The sequence below is a fragment of the Pelodiscus sinensis genome, chromosome 2 (genome assembly GCF_052426305.1).
Source record: "Pelodiscus sinensis isolate ZL-2025 chromosome 2, ASM5242630v1, whole genome shotgun sequence".
Classification (NCBI taxonomy): Eukaryota; Metazoa; Chordata; order Testudines; family Trionychidae; genus Pelodiscus; species Pelodiscus sinensis.
Window position 1 is genome coordinate 247,459,107 of NC_143053.1, and position 21,700 is coordinate 247,480,806.

Sequence of the window (21,700 nt, forward strand, 5' to 3'; positions counted from 1 at the left end):
ATCCCAAATTATTTATGTATATCTTGGTGTTTAGGTGCATCAGGGTTGAGCTACCAGAACATTAACAAAAAAAGACAAATAATGAATAATTTTGTGAGTTTTTAAGCATAGACTCTGTGCACCAGAGAGGGTGAGGTGTTTGTCTTTCGGGCTGTCTAAAAAGGTTTTGAGGATGGATGAGAAGCAGTTCCTTTGATGAATGAAATAAAAATCATTATTGTTAAGGAACCTGCCAAGGACGCTCACTTTTGGCTTTCCAGCCCCCACAGATGGGAATTAACTGAAAAACAATGGCCCATTTAAAAAGAAGATAAAAAAAAATGCAAATAAAAGAATCCCTGCTTCAGAGTAGCCACCTTTTTCTGATTTCCTTATTGCTGGTTCTAAAAACAAAGTCCTCGAAAAGGAACTTTAAATGTGCAACACTAATCGGTCAAATCCCTGCCAAACACATCTTTTGTTAAATTATATGCACTAAATCAAAACTCTGGACTCAGCAGGGCCTGATAGTGGAAGTTCTGCCTACTAAGCATGAATTTTTAAAGCCTCCTATTCCTGCCGTATTGTTAAGCAGGTCTCGCGATACCAGCCTCGTCTCTCCTCACTGGTATATAGTGGGGTATCCAACATTTCTGTTGATCACATTTTTGGTTTGGCTTCTGCTTAGGCTTTGGCTTGCATCCAGCAGAAAATGTCTCAGTGTTCGGGAAAAGTAAGTAAAAAACCAACTGTTTGGTCCTCAGTTCAGACCAAAGAGACAGAGTTCTTGCTAGGCTGAGAGAGTAGGAATTTTCCTAGGTTAGGATGAGGCAGAAAGAGAACATGTGATGATACTGTTAACAATGAAAGTGGAGAAATGGAAGCAAAGTTGTTAAGGAGGGGGAAAGAGCAACTAGAATGTGGTATATTTTGATAGTTGTGCTTCCTGTTCTAAAATGTATATTTACAAAAGAACAAGAGAGAGCTGGCATAAAAGCCACATGCTGTGTTGTAAACTTGAGCAGTGTTACAATACCCATTAAAACAAGCGTTCTAGTGACAATTTAGTTTTCCTGTGCTTGGACGTAGAACCACTATGTCGGCCGGAGAATCCCATCTGCTCAGAATAACAATGCATGCTTCATGCAGGCAGTCTGTGTTGGCATGCACCATAATACAACATCCTCTCCCTCCTCATTTCAGATCACATTCTATGAGGGCAAATACTTCACAGGCAGGAAGCTGGAGGTCTATGGGAACTGTGATAACTTCCAGGACAGAGGTTTCATGAACCGAGTGAACTCTATCTGTGTACACAGTGGAGCTTGGATCTGTTTTGAGCACCCTGACTTCCGAGGACAGCAATACATTCTGGAGCATGGGGAATACCCTAACTTCTACCGTTGGAATGGTCATAATGATCACCTGGGCTCCTGCAAGCCTGTCGGAATGGTTAGTGCCAACTTTTGAGTTGGTTCTAAAAAGTTTATTTTTGTAGCCGGAACCTGTGGTTGAGAAGGATGAATTTGTGCTTTTATCTTCCATGTTAGTTGGCATCCAAGAAAACGAGCTTTATAGAAACAATATACAGTTAGATAGTAAACAGCATGCTGGGGAAACTAGACACTTTGTTAAGATACTCTATGGCCTATGCATTCTGTTCATAATTTCCCATGTTTTCAGGACAAGGGGGAAATCTGTATTCTGTCTCCCAACTCAGCAGTTTTAATGGGGGTACAAGCTTGCTGTGGTTTTTATATGTGAGGGCCATGCTCCTACAGCATCACATGCATTTATATGCAATGTCAGATATTATGAAATATTATATTTACATGCAAATGAATAGCAAGGTTCTGTGTACAAAGCAAGGGTCCACTCTGATATTCTGCTCTCCCTGTGTGTGCGAAGCTCCTACTGACACCCACTAGCAATCTGTGTATATGGAGAAGACAGGCCTTTGGAGTCACAATCTGCTGGGCAAATCAGAGAGGAGAATGCTGCTGCAGGACAGCCCTCAGCCTCCTGGAAAAGTCACCCATATTATCTTCTGTGTTTCAAAGTCTGAGCTCCCCTAACTAATATTAAATATGGCTCAGATCACCAAAAAAAGTAAATAAACAAAAACAGAGGAGAAAGTTTGAGAGGATTTGGAGTGGGGAGGACTGAACCTGATCTGATATTTTCATTTGATCTTGACTTCGCCTGCTTCTGATAGGAGAATGGTTAAAGAAAATTACTTACTGGGTATGGTCACTTACAGGTTAATATAGCCACTAAATCCAGTGTGTGTGTGTGTGCATAAAATAATGGATTAAAACTACCCAGAATATGCACATGCTTTCCTAGACTTTATTTAGAGTAGACCATCCTCTCAAATTTAGGAATCCGGACATTATTCCTATGCAAGCAGCTCATTCTGGAAGTCCTGAAAGATGATTGATCAGTATCCAGCAAACTAAAATGAGGTTGTACATCAACAGGAGCCTCTTTGGACTAAGTCCTCTGGAGGGCCTTGTTATTCATTAAATGTCCGGTGTCTCATTAGCTCATAAGGATTTGTCAGCCAATGAGCCAAGCTGCCAAAGAGGACCTTCTCTTGCATTTAAACTACCATGAGAAGATATCAGTGGGAGACGTATCAGGCCAATACTTCTGTCTGTCCCATGGTGCTGTATGTGGTGTGAGGGTCTGTTAGAAGACTGCCAAGGATGTGTGGGTTGGGGCCAGGAGGCACTGAAACACCACACGATAAGAATGACTGGTGTCTGGTGTCACCCCATTCAAGGCTGTGTGTGGTACAGGTCAAAGATTGGTTGTAGCCCTATGCTTGGTGTACCACTGATTCACCCCTGACACCTCTCATTAGTGATTATAGCTTTTTAATTCTTAGTTGGCATACCCTGAAATCAGTCACTCATTTACTAACTTTGCTGGGTGAGTGACCTCACATCAGCCAGGATGAGATGTATAATTCTGTTAGCCTGGCCTGAGGGGAGGTAAAAGTAGATGTGTGGGGTAGTGGACTCTGTTGTTGGAACCTGGCTTTTCATTCAGTAAGGGAAAAGATTGTCTTTATATTCACATTTCAACAAGATTCCTAAGGCATGCCCCGTGCAGTGCCCCTCGTGGCCGTTATCAGTGTATTGTGCAGGGGGAGGTTCCCAATGTTTAATACAAAATCAGAGAGGGGGAATATCAGAGAGTTGTTGTTAACTCAGAGAGTTGTTGTTAACGGTTCTAAATCCTGCTGGAAAGGGATAACAAGTGGAGTTCCGCAAGGGTCTGTTTTGGGACCCGTACTGTTCAATATCTTCATCAATGATGTAGATATTGGGATAGACAGTACGCTTATTAAGTTTGCGGATGATACCAAACTGGGTGGGGTTGCGACTTCTTTGGAGGATAGGGACATAATTCAAAATGACCTTAGCAAGTTAGAGAAATGGTCAGAGGTAAACAGGATGAGGTTTAATAAAAAGAAATGCAAAGTGCTCCACTTAGGAAGGAACAATCAGTTCCATACATACAAGTTGGGAAGCGACTGTCTAGGAAGGAGCATGGCGGAAAGGGATCTAGGGGTCATAGTGGACCACAAGTTGAATATGAGTCAACAGTGTGATGCTGTTGCCAAAAAAGCAAATATGATTCTAGGTTGTATCAACAGGTGTGTTGTAAGCAAAACTCGTGAAGTCATTCTGCCGCTCTACTCTGCACTAGTTAGGCCTCAGCTGGAGTACTGTGTCCAGTTCTGGGCGCCACATTTCAAGAAAGATGTGGAGAAATTGGAAAGGGTACAGAGAAGAGCGACAAGAATGATTAAAGGTCTAGAGAACATGACCTATGAAGCCAGGCTTCATGAACTGGGCTTGTTTAGTTTGGAAAAAAGAAGATTAAGGGGGGACATGATAGCGGTTTTCAAATATCTAAAAGGGTGTCACAAGGAGGAAGGAGAAAATTTGTTCCTCTTGGTTTCTGAGGACAGGACAAGGAGTAATGGGCTTAAAGTGCAGCAAGGGAGGTTTAGATTGGACATTAGGAAAAAATTCCTAACTGTCAGGGTGGTCAAATATTGGAATAAATTGCCAAGGGAGGTGGTGGAATCTTCCTCTCTGGAGATATTTAAGAACAGGTTAGATAGACATCTGTCAGGGATGGTGTAGGTGGAGCTTGGTCCTGCCTTGAGGGCGGGGGGCTGGACTCGATGACCTCTTGAGGTCCCTTCCAGTCCTATTATTCTATGATTCTATGAATATGAGCTTGTGTCAAGGGTGCCACACAGAACCTTGTTTCCAAATCCATGACTGAACCTCTGTGGGCCATGACTGCTTTTCTTTCCCTCAAGCCTGTGCTCCATTGCTCTTATACGAGTGAGTTTTAAAATATTTCAACAATTCAGGCAATGGTTACACTGAAATATGTTTGGTCAGGAATGGTATCTAAGATTCCACTGCTGGAGAATGCTATGGGATTTTTGGCACTACAATGTAGCTTTTTCATGAATAATGCAATTTATATGAAAAATATATTAGGTATTCTCTGAATTCTGCTTATAAAATCCTTTAGACTAACTCCATCACACATACCAATGGAAACGACAGCAAAATTCCCCCACAGGCATTTACCTCAACTCACCCCTGAAGGCTTGTATAGCTAGGGCTCTGGGAAGGTTTATATTTTATTTTTAAAGAAAGGAACAACATCTTGTGTAAATAACCACAGATATGTTCGGAACTGAAGAAAAGTACAAGCTGGGGAAATAATCTAATACCACTGTATGTTTTGGATTTCTTATTTAATTTTTTGCACTACTTTTGCTCATGCAAATGTCTAATGTTTTGTGTCTGTGTGGCAATTTTGGGTTTTTTTAAGTGTATGGAGCTGGAAATGGTTGTGTTTATAGTATTGTTGTGTGGTATGTGTCTTTGTGAACAGTGTTTAAGTATTTGTTAGGTGGAGAAGAGACTTAGAGGTATATGTAGTAAGGACAATGTGAGCAATAAGTTTGTATGTGAATGCAGGTTATGCAGATATGTCAGTATTGTAGAGGTATATTTTGGGGAGGAGTTTGTGTGTGCATTTTTGTGAAAGAACTCTTTGTGAGAGAACTGTTTGTTTGGGTGGATATTTGTATTTATTGTGGACATGTGTTTATGGGCATGCAGTGTTATTGTCCCTTCTCCTCATGTTTCCATAATGAGGTATTCTTCTTGCTTTGTTTGTCTTTTACAATAAGGGGAAACAATGTGATGCATTTTCTTTTGAGTTTACACAAATCCCTTTGTTCCCAGCATGGAGCGCATTACAGAATAGAAATATTTGATGGGAGCCATTTTAGTGGTCACTGCATGGAGTTCACTGAAGATTGCTCTTTCCTACAAGGGCAGGGCTGGAACAAGAACTGTGTCAATGCCATCAAAGTGTACGGAGATGGAGCGTAAGTAACCCAAGGCCATAAAAGGAAGCAACTGCTAGATCATTCTGTCTTGAAACACAATGAAGCTGGCTCTCCATAAGCCAGCCTTGTACTGAACTGTGTGTAAGATCAAAGGAAACAGAGCCCTTGGAAGTGTCCTGTGAAAAGGGAGGGGGATTATATATACTGTGCACCTGGTCCAACTTTTATTGTTGTCAATGGGAAGTGGATGAGGCCTAAAGACACCTGCTAAACCCATTATTTTTTATGCTAATCTTGACATCAACAAGAGGCTTCTAATGCTTCAGATAAGAAGTGATGTTCTTTCTGGTAGGGTTTAAGAGTCATCCAAGTCCTTATCTTGAAAACATTTTTTTTTCTTTGACAGACAGTGGGAACCACCGATTAAAATGTAGTGGATTGAGAGCAATAAATGGTTGTCTGGCTTGCTATTATATGACTTCGCAAGAGAGCTGAGCATGTTGAATAAGCACACCCAGACTGGGAGGATTAGTCACTTTAGGGGCTTGCTACTGGGATATGGAGCCTTTTGACCCTGAGGTTGCTGGTTTGAATCCTGCCCAGGTTAGCAATGTTTACATGTGCTGGTTGTTGGGCGGCCTCAGTCCAGTACCTGGTAGTCAGGTGTCTGCCTCACAAAGTCAAAGCCATAGCTGGCTCCAACTGGAGTCCTTTGGGCCAGCCTCAAGAAAAAGGCCAAGAAGTGAGCTGGAAAGGAGACTAGACCACCCTCTTCCTCTTAGAGGTGGTCCTCCAAATCAGGGTAGAGCCAGGCCAGTGGGGCATTGCGGGGGAAGAGCTGCTTTGCTCTGTACCTGTTCTGTGGCGAGGGAGAGGATGTCCATCCCCCAGGTGTGTTAGTCTGACACCCTTCAGAACACAACTCTCACTAAACAGAACCAAAATATCATGGATTGGCATGAAACCCAATGGCTGTGTCTAGACTGGCAAGTTTTTCCGCAAAAGCAACTGCTTTTGTGGAAAAACTTGCCAGCTGTCTACACTGGCCGCTTGAATTTCCGCAAGAACACTGACGATCTCATGTAAGAAATCAGTGCTTCTTGTGGAAATACTATGCTGCTCCTTTTGCGCAAAAGGGCCAGTGTAGACAGCTCGGATTTGTTTTGCGCAAAAAAGCCCCGATCGCGAAAATGGCGATCGGGGCTTTTTTGCACAAAAGCGCGTCTAGATTGGCCACGGACGCTTTTGCACAAAAGCATCCGTGCCAATCTAGATGCTCTTTTCTGCAAATGCTTTTAACAGAAAAGCTTTTCCGTTAAAAGCATTTGCGGAAAATCATGCCAGTCTAGACGTAGCCAATGAGTGAAGGAGGCAAAGGCCCTGCCTTTACCAAAGCTGCGTGGAAATAGCACTCTGCCCAGACAGGTGAGCACCTTGCTAAGGAGCAGAGGAGCAAATAGAAACTTCTCTTCTGCCCAAGAGGAGTCAGCCCATGAAATGACTTTCTGCTCTGCTCCTGCTGCTAGAAGAATACAGGGTCCTGGGAAGTGAGTTGTTCCTTTCCCTTGTGACTGGTACCAAAAAGTGATGGAACCAATCAATGCATCGCCAAGTTTGAATGGGACATGGTGGCTTGCTGGGCGGGTGGGTTTAGCCTTCTAGACACCATGTCAGTGTCTAATTTTAGGTAGTCAGGGGAGGAGGTTCCTTATGAATATGGTTCCAGCTTGCCCACTCTCTGCTAGAAATCCTGTGGGACTCCCAGCATGCCTTATGGTACCTAGAGAGGGGCCACAGCTACAGCATTTGAATCGGAATTTAAATGTTGATGGCACAAATTGTGAAGAGGGGCGGGTGCAGGTGCGCACGTGCTCAGATCCAGCGTATCAGGTTGGGTCCATCTCTAGCAATGAGATACCAGAATGTAGGGAAACATTTTCACTGGGGTGAATATGGGGGAAAACTGGGGGAGTCCACTCAGTCTGATTCCAGCCCAAGAGCAGACAGACCAGAAGAGGGAACAGGTCAAGGCTCTGTTTCCACACACCCGAACTGGCCAGCCTGGAGGACTGTAAATCACGAGTTCTTACCACCATTTAGACAGAGGCATGGACTTGGAGCAGGACATAAGAACAAGCAAAGCAGGCAGCTCCTAGGAACTCTCCACCTAAATTGATCATCTCTTGAGCATCCCTGTCTCCCTGTCTAGCACTGGGACTAGAGGGAGAGGGAGGAGCTCAATGCCAGCCTCTCACCCCTTTCTGATAGCTAGACCAGAGGAGGGAGCTTAGATTGATCTTCCCTTCTGACATTTTGTGGCCCTACTTTTGGTTGAGGCCACTGCTCATAGGGCGGTGTTGGTACAGTGCAGAGCTACTTATTCAGTGCTGACTATCCAAGAGTCAAGACTCTCTTTGTGGGGCAAGGTGAATGGCCTCTACAGACCCAAACCGTGGGTACCTGCGATTGCTGCCCTGCCTCGTCAGAGGAAGGGTGATCTTGTGGCACAGGGCTGAAATCATGAAAACTGGGTTCTGAGCTTGATCTCAGACCAGTCACCCAGGTGAATGTTTTCAAAGTGGAGCGCTGAAAGTTTGGTACCTAATGAAGCCCGATTTTCAGAGGCACTCAGCTGCCACAACTCTCATCAACTTCACTAGCATTTTGACAAAATCCGTGCTCAGTTCACTCCCGGGTGAATATAGGTTTCCTACCTCTGTCACTACAGTTGGACAGTTTTGTCCATAATCTCTCTGAACTTCATTTTCCCTGTGTTTAAAATGGGGATGATAATCAGACTTCTCTGTACTACAGTCACTGTCGCTTTGGGGTCCTTCATTGCAGCAGTGTCAAGTATGATCAGCCCTGTATCTGTCTCCCCTCTATTTTCAGACACCCTTGAAACCTTTTGCAGAGCGAGGGTTGTGAAGAGTTTGCCTTCTGTCACTGTTTCAGGGGAATTAACGTTTTCTGGGAAAAAAAATGATCTCCTTTTATCAGGAACACATTTGTTGTTTTTGTTACATCAGCGGTTACTTTTCTGTTTTCATTGTAGCACATTTCCTTTTACAAACAAACACATTTCGTTGGAAGTGTGTGTGCAGGGGGGAAGGAGGAGGAGAAGCAGAAAGCTGCAGAATTCTCTCAGTGCCAGGAAGTGTTTGACTTGTGCAAGGCACAGCTGCGTCTGTGATTATACATGATCCCTCCATGCCAAGAGAGCATCTTCTCTGAGGGTGATCGGTGAAAAAAAGGGGACGCTCTTATTGAAAGCATTTGGAGCAAAGGTGCCTCGTGACCCTCATGTGATTTGGGTTGAAAGGGACTACTTGGATTACTGAATTACCCACAGCTAAAAATCAGAGGCAGATTGAGATTTATTGGGCCCTGGGAATGAAGAACATATATCCCCCCCCCCCAATTTACCCTCCTGCCCTGGGGCTCTGCCCCCTGCTCCTCTCCTTTCCCCAAAGACCCCTCTCCCTGGTTAGCTGGAGGGAAGCCAAGGGAGCCTGGGTCACTATGGGGAGCCCTGGACCCTCCACCTGCTCTGGGTGTAGCGATGTGCTGGGGGCTGCTCTAGGGTAGCCTGGCCCCTGCCCAAGGCAGGTGGAGGATCTAGAGCTCCCCACAGTTGCCTGGGCTCCCTAGGTGGCTCTTACCACAGCCTAGGGCAGTGGTCCTCAAAGTGTGGGACATGGCTCCCTAGAGGGGGTAGAAAGGACTGTCTGGGGACGCAGCTGCCCTGCCCCCAGCCCTAGCTATGGCTCGGCTCTTGCAGCTCTGACCCTGCTCCCAGCTTCAGCAACACTCCCGGCCCCCACATCTGCCCTGGTCCTGGCCTCAACTCCTGGGAGGCGCAGACCAGATTGGGAAGGGGGGCACAACCACAGCAGTATGGGGATCCCGGCACATGGTGACCGTACATCCCATTTTGGCCTCAGATGTTCTGATTGGTTTTGGCAAACCAGGGCCTTTGTCCTTTTGCTCTTACAGACTGGTGACCAGAACCAACAGGACGAATGCCCAGTTTTGGCAAAAAGGGGTTCAGGGGAACAGAGGCAAGTGGCAGAGCTCGGGCCAGCCCTGCCCTGAGGGCTTGGGCAAGGGACTCAGGTCAGATCCATGGGGAAGAGGGGAGAGGAGTTAGGGCCAGCCCTGACACATGGTGGCGTGGGAAGCCCTCAGGCCAACTCCACTTCACATGGGGGAAAGAGGTGCCCTCGGGAGCTCTGTGCCATGTGGGTGGTTCAGGCAGCTCTGCATGTGCAGGGGAATTGGCTCGCTCACACTACCACAAACTCCACCTTCCCTCCTGTCCAGGGACAGGGTGTTGGAGGAAAATGAGGAGCAGGCTGAAAGGGCCAGAATTCCGGTGCTCCTGTAGGGCCCCCAAATTGGCAAGGCCCTAAGCATGGGTCCTGTCGGCCCGTGTGCTCAATCCATCACTGCTGGGCACACTGGGTGGTTGGTTTTCTTTTTTTCAAAGCAGATTAGCAGGTGAAATTCCACAACACTCCAATACTGTAAAATTCCAATGCTGTGTGCCAAAGAGGAGTCTGTTTAATTAAACTGAGGCACACTGAATGGTGGTGTGCACAGGCCTGCCCACAGGGAGGGGCAAAGGGGGCAGTTACCCTAGGACCAGGTGATTCATAGGAGCTCCTGGCCACCTCTGTTGCTACTGCAGCAATGGAAACGGCCGGAGCACCAGCCCCTTTGAATTGCTGCCAGAGCACTGTTCCGCCACTTTGCGTGGCTCTGAGAACTGGGGAGGTAGGGGCATGCCCTGTGGTCCTGGCAGCGCTGAGGGATGGATATCCCTGCTCTACCACTTCCAAGGGGTGCAGAGCCAGCCCCTCCACATACCTGGCCCCGAGACCTGCTGTGGATGTGGGTAAATGGTCACTGTTATCAGGTGATACCATTATTAGCAACAACTTACAAAATATCAAAAACCCTGTCCAAGCACAGATTTTACCCTGAAAAAGTGCGAACAACGCCAAAGTCCACCAAGTTGTGGTCACTGCTATTGATTTTATGTGGAAAGTGCTTGGATCCTGTGGTGATGAGTGACAATGTAAAATCAGTAGGTAGAAAGACTGTGTGTCATCCTACAAAGCACTGCTTCCAGGGGTAATAGGATCTGTCACTTACACAGTATAGCTACGTCTAGACTGGCATGATTTTCTGCAAATGCTTTTAACAGAAAATCCATTAAAAGCATTTTCGGAAAAGAGCATCTAGATTGGCACAGACGCTTTTCCGCAAAAGCACTTTTTGCGGAAAAGCATCCGTGCCAATCTAGACGCTCTTTTCTGCAAAAAAGCCCCTATCGCCATTTTCACGATCGGGGCTTTTTTGCGGAAAACAAATCCGAGCTGTCTACACTGGCCCTTTTGCGCAAAAGGACTTTTGCCCAAACGGGAGCAGCATAGTATTTCCGCAGGAAGCACTGATTTATTACAGTAGGAAGTCAGTGCTTTTGCGGAAATTCAAGTGGCCAGTGTAGACAGCTGGCAAGTTTTTCTGGAAAAGCGGCTGATTTTCCGGAAAAACTGGCCAGTCTAGACACAGCCTATCTCTACAGTATGGATTGGAAGTTGGGAAAATGGAACTTTATCTAGGACTTGTCAAACCCTTAGGCCACAGCTACTCCACCAAGTTTTGTTGATGAAACTTATGGCGACACCCAAAAGTTGACAAAACAAAAATCACCAGGGGCTGTTCACACTCCGTCCCTCTGTTGGCAGAGGGGTTGTGGTACAGAAGGGGTTCTCTGCTAGGGGTGTGGGCTCTTGGCTGGGGCTAGAAATGAGAGGTTCAGAAGGGGAATCTGGACTGTGGCAGGGATTTGGGGCTCAGAAAGGGGTGAAGGCTCCAGCTGGGAGTGTGGGCTCTGGGGAGGGACTAGAGGTGAAGGGTTGGAGGTCTAAGAAGAGGCTCTGGGTGAGGGCTGAGGTTTCGGAGTGCAAGACAGAGCTCGGGACTGGGGCTAGGAGGTTGGAGTGTTGGAGGGGGCCCATGTATGAGCTCCAGGCAGGGCACAAACCTCAGGTGGTCCCAGCTCTACTGGGGATGGAGGAAGTCTGCAAAACTCCCAGGAAGTGGCTTCATGTCCCTCTGGCACCAGGCTGAGGGGCGGCTCTGCATGCTGCCCTCCCCCGCAGGTACCACCCTGAGCGCTAGCTCCATAGCTCCCATTGGCATCCACCACACCATTCCCGGCCAATGGGAGCTGCACAACCAGTGCTAGAGGGTGGTACCAGTGGGCGGGGCAGTGCTCAAAGCTGTCCCCCAGCTGCACCTCCACCTAGGAGCCAGAGGAATCTTTCACTGCTTCCAGGGAACTGCACAGAGCTACTGGGCATGGCCCTGCCTGTCCTTCTGTGGCCAACCGGACTTTTAGTCAGCTGTGCTGACCAGGGCTGCCAGGGTCCCTTTTCAACTGGACATTCCAGTCAAAGACCGAACAGTTGACAACACTAGGTTAGGTTAAAAGAATACTAAAGACTGAAACTGTAATCAAAACAAAGCCCTGTAGCTTCTTAACCAGACGGTTTGAGCACTGTTTGAATAAACTGAGTCTCAATGCAAATCTATTTGATTAACACAGCACACAGTGATCTCTGTTGTTGAAAAAACCCCACATTTATTTGATCCCTTTATTTGACTTCACTGTGATATTTGAAATGCTTTCTAGTCTCAGTACAGGAAGTATCACAATTAAAAAAAACCAATTCAAATACTTCAGCATAGTCACCACTACAGTTTTAGTAATGTCTATGATATAATGATATGTGATGGTTATATGAATTTAAACAAAATCTTCTCAATTATTCTTGATTATTAATTGCAAGACTGTGATCGCAGTTTTCACAAATTCCTTTTGGACAACATTCCTATTTTTTTAACAAAAGCCTCCAGCTCTTGAATGCTGTTCTTGCCAAACAAACAATCTCTCGCAATCACTGGACCTCACAAAGTAACAAGACACATGTCACATCAGATTATGCCATTTGTGATACTGAAAGAGAAACGGTGTGCAACATAGTGCACATAGAACACAACACACCTATTGAAAGCAAAATACCAGGTTAGCAGGCTCCAAAAAGTATTCACCTCTAATGGCCGGATTTCACCCCAAAACTAACATTTTCTGCTAGACAGTACTATCTTAGAAATAGCTATGAAAGCAAAATCTTGTCAGCAGATTTCATATGCAATTATGCCTTACTATTAGCTATTTATATTGAAGTTGTACCTAGAAGACCTTATAATGGACCAAAGGTACAACAGATAGATGCTGTGCTCACACCAAACGCTACCATTAGATGGATAGACTTGTCATTGAAATTATGTCCAGTGTACTCATTTACACATACAATAGGAATCACTCTGTACACCAGAGGGGGAGGCAAAGTATGGCCCGCAGGCCACATCTGGTCCATTGGACCCTTCAGTCCAACTCAGAGACAACCCAACTCCTGGGTACCGTGGCAAGCAGGGACGGCTAGTCTCCATCCCCTTCCCTTCTGCCCTCTCTCCCCCACTGCCTCAGCTCTCCCAGTGCCTGGGCGTCACGGTCACAGTGCTGGCTGCCAGCTCTGATGCTCTGGGAAGCATGACATGGGTGGAATTCCAGCTGGATGACACAGTTGAAATGCCACCAGCCCCAGTGCTCTAGATGGTGCAGTCATTGGGCAGGGAGCAGGGGAGGATTCCCAGGGGGCAGTCAAGGGTAGAGGAGCAGGGAGAGTTGAATAGGGCACACGGGGTCCCAAAGGGATGGTCAGGGGGTGGGGAAGCAGGGACATTGAACAGGAGGCGGGGGGCAGGAGGGGTTGGATAGGAGGTGGGGAATCCCAGGGGGCAGTGATGGGATAGGGAGCAGGAGGTATAAGGGGCAGTGGTCCTGCGGCATCAAGGCATGAAGAATGGGAGGGTTTGATAGAGGGTGGGGGAGGCTGGGCCATGCCACCTCTGTGACCGAATGTGATAGCTATTCAGCAACTCCGGATAAGAATTGAGGACAGGAAGTGAAGATTGCTGTACTCAGTGGACATTGTGCTTGGGAAATTAGTAAAGGAATCTTCCAAAAGCCACAAGTAGGATGCATCATCAAAAGGTCTCTGGGGTGCATAGAGCTCTACATCCCCCCAGTAGCCTGTTATTGGAGACAGCTTTGCCTAGTGGATAGGGCACTAGATTAGGAGTTCAGGAGATCTGCATTCTCTTCCTGGCTCTACCTTTGACTGCTGTGGGGCCACTTCACATATGTACCTCATTTTCACCATCTGTAAAATGGGGATAATGTGACTAACCCTCCATTATAAAGAACTTTGAGAGCTCGGGAAGAAAATTGCTATATATTATAGTATATACCATATTATAACAAAAGTCCAGCCTGTTCACGGAGTAGTGCTGTACAGGATTGAGTTTGGGGGCTGTCAGCTATATGCAGAAGGGCAGTGGAGAGGCAGAATCTGCTGTGAGCTGCTGTTGCACACACAGTAAAATCTGTCAACTTTCTTATCTGAACTTGGCTGGAAGATGCTCTGGAAACAGCATGTTCATGCAAGATGGTTAACGTCAGCCCTCATGTTGTTCTCTGCATCTTGCACCCTCAGGGTGATGCTGGTAGGATCGGAGAGTTGGGTACAGAGCTCTTCTTGGCTGGAAGGGCAGGCTTGCCTAGCATCATGGCCCAGAGCTGTGTCCAGAGCTCTTTGCAGCTGGAAGGAGAGACTGACCTGATACAGGGACTAGAACTTTGTCTAGAACCCGCCTCTACTGGGGGGACAACTTGTCTTGACTTGGGGCCTTCAAGGCTGAGATAAGGGGTGGAATGGGACAATCCCCAAAGAATCCCACTCTCAGTTATATGCTACATTCATATTTTTATGCCTAGTATTTAAGAACCAATAAAATCATTTGTATCCAATATTCAGAGAGCCTATTCCTGGCTTCTGATCCTGAACACGGCGGCACAGCTGGGGGAGAGCTTATTAAGGGCCAAGCAACAATCTTTAACAGAAATTCTGCACCCTGAAGCTTCCCCCAAGCCAGCAAATGAGCAGGAGTATTGCCCCCAGTGAGTAATGCAGGGGGCTATCTTGCCAGGTGTGGAGTCTCAGGAGACGAGGTCACAGCAGTGTGAGGGTGATTCGGTAGCATGGCCTGTCACATTGTGTCAGTCATGCATTGGCACGTGGCATGCTGGAGCCACCAAAACAGATGAGTCCCAGCCTCCCCACACTGCATTTGAGACACCTTTCTTATCGGGGGACTAGAAAGAATTTCATCGGGGCGATCCTGGGACAAGAGGGTGAAAGTTGTGTAGTTGATCATGCACGTAGCTGGCAATCTGGACTGTGACCAAAGGTTGTTCTTTTCAGTCAACAACACAGATAGCTGATTATGAGTCACTGACCCCTGAATGGCTGGATGGGTGACAAAGAATGCATGTGAGTCCAGCTCCTTAGGGTTTGCCCACACTTCGAAGGCAGCTGCACTGCTATAGCACTTCAGTGAAGACCCTAGCTACGCCCATGGGGAAGCTCTTCCCACACCATAGGCACTCCGCCTCCTCAAGAGAAGGCAGCAATGTTGACAGGAGAAGCCCTCCAGTCTACAGCACCATCTGCACTGGGAGGTTAAGTTAGTGTGACTGCGTCGCTCGGGGGGGGGTGCATTTTCCACATCCTGGAGTAACTTAATTATACTGACATAAATTGCTAGAGTCAGGGTGCCCACAGCCTTGGCAGGCCCCCGGGCAAAGTGTGGCTACATCTAGACTACATCCGTCTGTTGGCAGAGGGATGTAAATGAAGCACTTTGAAAGTGCAAATATTTAAATATCCCGTGCTTCATTTGCATAATCACATCATGGCACGCTTTTGAAAAAGCGCTATTTCGAAATTGAAACTGCAGTCTAGACGTGGTTCTTTCGAAAACGGTGCTTTTTCATTTTTTGAGGTTTACAGGATCTTTCAAAAAAGCACCCCGTTTTTGAAAGAACCGCATCTTGTAGTGTGTGCTTACAGCACTTCGCAGGAGGGATTCTGATCTCAGTTGGGACCTCTAGATGCTGTTGTTACACAAATAACAAATCGTATGGTGGAGTGGTCAAGGATAGCTGTGGAATAGTCAAAAGAGAGCCTGGAAGTAGAAAAGAAGGAGCCAGCAGTATCAAGGAGGCGAAGTCCATCGAGGAGAGAAGTTTCCATTCTGTGTCCAGATTGAAACTGGACAAATACAGTGTCTGGGATTTGACCCAGAGGTAAAAGTCTTGTGCGCTTAGCAAAGCAGTGCTCCTTAACTTCCAGGGTGACATTTGACAAAGGTACTAAAGATGGTTTTTACTACTGTACTGTATCATTGCTTTCCCAAAGTAATCCATTCGCTCTTTCTTTTAGATGGGTGCTGTACGAGGAACCCAACTATCGTGGCCGTATGTACGTGGTGGAGAGGGGAGAGTACCACAGCTTTAACATGTGGCAAGCTCACAGTGCAAATATCCAGTCCATCAGAAGAGTCATCAATTACTTTTAATTGACTTATTCTTGTACAAACAATGTCCCATTGCAAACTGGAGTCTTATTTTCCCCTCTGCTCAGTCAAAATGTGGAATAAATTCTTAAGAGCTGCTGTTGGCTGCAGGTATTTCACCCCCATTACATGAGACAAAGTAGGCTTTGCTTGATGCAATGGCTTGACTGCACCTTGATTCATACGCAGAGCACATAGGCTTGCTTTGCTGCTTTCCAGATGGGGTTCTGTTTGACAGAAGCTGGGAATGGATGAGAGGGATCACGTGATGATTCCCTATTCTGTTCACTCCCCCTCCAGGACATCTGGCATTGGACACTGTTGGCAGACAGAATACTGGTCTAGATGGACCTTTGGTCTGACCCATTATGGCCATTCTTATGTTCTTACAGTAATGACACTGCTAAATCAGCACAATAGTCACACGCAGTCTTTAAACTGGCATGTTACACTTGGTCCACTGAAGTAATTGGGCATCTTTCTGCTGACTTCAGTGAGCTTTGGATCTGCCCCATTGTTTTATTTTTTTTTTTTTAAAAAGCCACTATTGTACAACTATAACCTCTCAGAACATTGTTCTGTTGTAAACTCCTGTGGATACCAGCTGTGGGGATGTTCGGTGTGTGCCTTTGAAAACCAACGAAAGAACACAGGTGTTTTCTCACATCGCCCGCACCGCATTTTCCCCGTTCTCCTTCCTCCATGGATAAAAGGCGCAATGGAGCCATTTTCCTTCCTACTGATTTCAGTGGGCTTGCACCAGGGATACATTTTGCCCCTTGTACTTACAATGGGTCCTTCTCTAACACTGTACCACAGATTCTGCTGATCCCTGTTATAGTGTCATGTGGGCTGCCCAGGGGGGTAGGGCAGAAAGGTCAAAAGATCTGTCTTTTTAATTATTTACAAAATCCATAATGAGATTGCTTTTGTGTAGTCAGTGACATATCTCCCCAAAAGGTCAAGTGACTTGTTTTCCAGGGGAGCAGAAGCTGCATTTGATATTAGCTACAGAGTTTCTGGCCCACTTTAAAGAGCAAATTTTATTCTCCCTTTCACTCCATCAGGGCTATATATTGGTTTATTATACTGGCTGTTCAGGCTCATTTGTCTGCTGGTTACTGGTAGGAACTGTCAAAATGCTTATAATGCTGAACCATAGTTTCCTTAGTGAAAAACTCTGCATTAATCCACTGGAAAGTCTGCTAGTCCTAACCACTTTAGCTGTCATTTCAAAGGGATACAAGCAACACTGGCAGGTCCAGAGTGCATGTCAATGTGATGCAAGGTGTACTTATAATGGGCTCCTATGCCCTGCAGTGCTGTTCTGTTCTGTCCTTGTGGGTATGCAGTTGAGGGAAATATATAAGAGTTCTTCAATTTCCAGAACTCAGAGAAAAGCAGGAGTGTCCATTTATTAGCTGCACATTCTAACCCAGCACTTCGGAAGAATGGAATCTGCATTGCAGCTGCACACTTGGCCTGAGTCCAGAGCTGGGCACTGGTTTGGTAAGACAGGTCCACAGCCATGTTGCTGATGAGTGGTGTTTACATCCACTGGGTTTTGGATTTTGAAAAAGAATCAGATGGACCTTGGAATGAGCTTTAAAGGTGGGTCAAATTTTAGGAGCTGCGCATTGAATCAGCGTTCCCCGCAATTGTCTTTGTCTGGGTGACTTATTTTCTAACCATATGTATTTTAAATGTATTTTGTAACTTTTTCATTCACCCATTTCATTCATGTTTATGTGCTTAGTATTGCCCTGTACAAACGACAAAATTAGGGCCTTTTTGGGAAGGAAACTGTAATAAACAGGCCTGTGGTTCTATGTATGATTTACATTGTGATGCCATAATTAAGGTTGCACTGAGATTTACAGTTAAAGCAGGACTAAAATCCTTCTGTTCCACATTTTCATGATTGTCTAGTGTCTACTTTTGGCACAGTAGCACTTCATAGCAGAAGTTGGTTTTCTATTAAATTTGTTTACCGAGGTATTTACTAACTTTGCAGAAGAAGCACTTAATCTTCTTTTTGATATCTCTTTTTGAAATACCACCTTTTCCCTTCAAATTTCTTTGAAACACTACTGCTCTCTCTCTCTCGCTCTCACTCACACATACACACACACACACACACACACACACACACACACACACACACACTAATTTTTAAACTTTATTTAAAAGTTAAAGGCCCAGATTCTCAACTGATATGAATCAGCATTGTTCCATTGAGTTTCATGGTATTTTCCTGATTTATACTGGCTGAGGATTTGGCCCATGAACAGAATAATTCAGAATAACAGAATTAACAGAGTAGTTCTCACCAAGACAAGTTAACACAACTGCTCACATCTATCAGTTATGTTCATGCTCAAATGTTGTGAGTTTCTTTCCCACTTGACAGATGTTGTTTGAATTGCAGCGTGCTGAGTGGCCACAACTGAGTAGTCTTTGCCTGAAGAGCTTAACATTTACACAGGACAGATGGAGAAACAGCAACAGCACAGAGAGTTAAAGAGGTTTGCCCACAGTCATGTATTAGGTTTATGGCAGAGCTGGTAATCAAACCTAGGTTTCTTGGTTCCTACTCCACTAGTGCAGACTACACACGGTCCTGCATCCAGTAGGTTTTGGATTGGGGCTCTGGTGAGCTGGTAGGGCAGGTCATCAAGGTATGGACATGGACTCTGGGAGAGCAACAAGCACTAGGACAGCCTTAATGCCAGCCATGAATAGCATGCCCCTTGCAGATTTCCTGTGATTTCAATCAACACCCACCACGTTTAGAACAATAGTTAACACAAATCATCCCCTCACAAAAGGTTTGCTAAAAATTACAGGCTGTGTATCTCAAGCCACCATAAGCAGCCAAACACCTTACTTCGTTTACATGCTCCCTCCCTCCTTCTCTTTCTGCCTCCCCTTCCACCGCCCAGCAATGGAAGCCACAGTAACCACATGTGAGTCATTGGAACACACAGGGCTTTGTTTTCAGAGTTGCAGATGACCCTGTAGGTTCCATTGACTTCAACTAGAGCTGTGAGTGCTCATACTTCTGAGAATCAGGCCCGTGGGTAATAAACATGGTCACAGTTAAAGCTGCCTATTGGGTTGGAAATCTGTGGCTATTGGAAAGCAGGTAGGTAAGAATGAGGAGGAGAAATGGGTGGATTGTAGGTGGGGTGAAGAATGAGAAGTGTGTCTTTCTTTGTTTTTTAATGATTTGCGGTAATGGGATATGCAGTCCAGTGACTGTACATTAACTAAAGATTTTTCTGCATGGGAGTATATATAAGCTATGCTCTGCTGACTGGAATCAGTGTCTCAGCTATGCCATAGGCCTTTTATTGCTATAGGAAATGTAGACGTTCCATTAGCTCCAGGGGATGAGGGGCTATGCTTTTGATACTGGAAGATCTGAGTTTTAGTCCCACTCTTGCCAAGAAGATCTTGGTGCCCTTGCTGTGTATTATGACAACCATGAAGTCCCTTGTGTTTGTGGATTTGTGTGTTGCCAGCTCAACTGTACATGTAGGACAAAATTCAATAACAGAACCAACAAAATATTCAAAAACTTAGTGTCTTTTTTTTTCTATACAGTGGCATAAAGAATATAGTTGCTGAGGAGATAAAAATCTGAGTTTAGCATTTGTTTGGAGTTCCATGCATAAGTCATTCTTGGCTTGGCAACTCCTGATTAATGTGGCCTCCCTAAACTCAGGCTGATTAAAGCCCGTGTAGCCCCACATGTCATCAGGTATTTCACTGTGGCCAAATTCTGAATTCCTCACTCAGGCAAAACTCCTGTTGAAGTCAGCTCTTGAGAGATGCTCTGCTCCTGCAACTTGCACAGAAGTCACCAGGCTTCATCCTGGGCTCAGGCTGGCTTCAATGATGCCCGACGTCAGTGGAATTTGAGGCTACTTGGCATTTTGCAGGATGGTGCCCAATGGGAGTTGCCCAGGGCACAGCATCTGTCATGAGTTTTCCCTTAGTAAGGAATCAGGGACTGACTCCGATCTCACATTAAGTAAATCAGGAATAACTCTGTTAAAGTCTGTGGAGTGACATCAGAGTAAAACTGATAGGAGAGGACAATCAGGCCCTGAGTACATATTATGTAAGGGATGTGGCCCTATTTGTACCTATTGACAGTCTCATATTACTAGGCTAAATCCTTGAAATCAATGGAGCTATGTTGATTTGTACCAGCTGAGAAACTTAGCTCATTCTCTCTCACTAGGTAATGCATGTGTCTGCCTATTTTAGGGATGTAGAGCTAGACAACATATGCTGTGAACTTAATAGTTTGGATTGTGTTTGTCTCCTAGGCACGCTGGGCCATTTTGTCTTGTTTTGGGCTCAGCTCTCTGTTCTGGAATGTCCTCATCTTGTCAAGATATTAAATTATCTGTATAGTTATGCCAGAATTGCCCTGGATTATAATGGGCATTTCCTGTGTTCTGCAAGAGATCACACTAGATAATTATAATGGTCTGTTCTGGCCCTACAGTTGATGAATCTTTATGAACTGCAAGGCTTTTTGTTTCAGAAAGGAAAACAGGGAAATGATTCATTTACAGAGTGGGATGCAGAAATGCACGACTCATGCCTCGGCTTCTGTGTATTTCATTTTCTTTTAATTAAATATGGCTTACAGAGGGTTTAAGAGTCCTTTCAAAAGTGGGATTGCTGTTGTTTCATTGAGGTTTTAATCAGCTCCTGAGCTCAATGCACTCTGTTAAATGTTAGTATTCCGTAATATGCATTGTGCGCTACTGTGACCTACTCTAATCTGTTAGCAAATCAAAATTTGGTCCCGAAGAAAGATAGACATGATTTTAACTGAGTTGTGACCTGTTTTTAAGGCAGGACTGTCATTTGTTTGAATCAAGTTCAATATCAGGACACAGTACAAAAGGATAAAGAAACAAAAGTTTTAAAAATTAACCCTAACTGTGCACACTGGTGCTCTAGGACACTTGTAAAAATGTAAAATATGGTGTTTCAGCAAACTGGTATTTAGTATGCACTCTACATGCATGTGTAACTTGCATCTGGGCTGACAGTAGGGCTGGGACCCACAGCATTAAAAGCATGAGCCTCGATCCCTTGATCTGCAAGACCAAGTCCTGAAGCACACTCAAAACATCTAGCCAATAGAGCAGTGGTTCTCAAACTTTTTGGCTCATGGCCCACCTGACTCAATGCAAACCTTTCCGTGGACCACCAATCGCTAATGGAAACTCACCGTTAATTACTTAATTATGTCCAAGCCATTTTGTTAGTGCTGCACGTAGGGAAAACAGTTTAATTTAACCAGTAAGAAAATTATTTAACTTTCTCATGTTAGTTTAAATAAAGTAAAATATTAATTCATGTCCAACACAAAAGGCTTCAATGTTTTCTTTATTTATGGAAACTTTTTTGGGCTGGGGGCCACTGACCCACAGAAAATTCAGTTGGGGACCACACAAAGGCTAAGTCTACACTACACTTCTTTTTCAGAAAAAGGTACACAAATTGTGCTCTGCAATTTGCGTACCTTTTTCCAATTCTTTTTTTGGAAGAGGCTTTTCTGAAATTTGGCCCATCTACACTGGGCCAAATTTCGGAAAAACCTCCTCTTTCGGAAGAGCCCTTCTTCCTCATGAAACAAGGTTTACAGGGCTTCCAAAAGAGCACATCTGCTCTTCTGAAAATTTTTTTGTACGAGCAGACACGTTCCCTGGATGTGATAGAGTTTTTCTGGCATACCTCCAGTAGCCC

At 45.3% G+C, this 21,700-nt stretch overlaps 1 protein-coding gene across 1 annotated transcript; it reads left to right on the top strand.

Moving 5' to 3' along the window:
- The first annotated feature begins 594 nt into the window (after window positions 1-594).
- CRYGN (crystallin gamma N) lies at window positions 595-20,059 on the top strand. The gene is made up of 4 exons (XM_006115163.4): window positions 595-712; window positions 1,183-1,431; window positions 5,268-5,413; window positions 15,793-20,059. Exons 1-4 carry the CDS (start codon window positions 692-694, stop codon window positions 15,926-15,928), a joined length of 552 nt encoding a protein of 183 aa, XP_006115225.1. The 5' UTR covers window positions 595-691; the 3' UTR covers window positions 15,929-20,059.
- The last annotated feature ends 1,641 nt before the right edge of the window (window positions 20,060-21,700 follow it).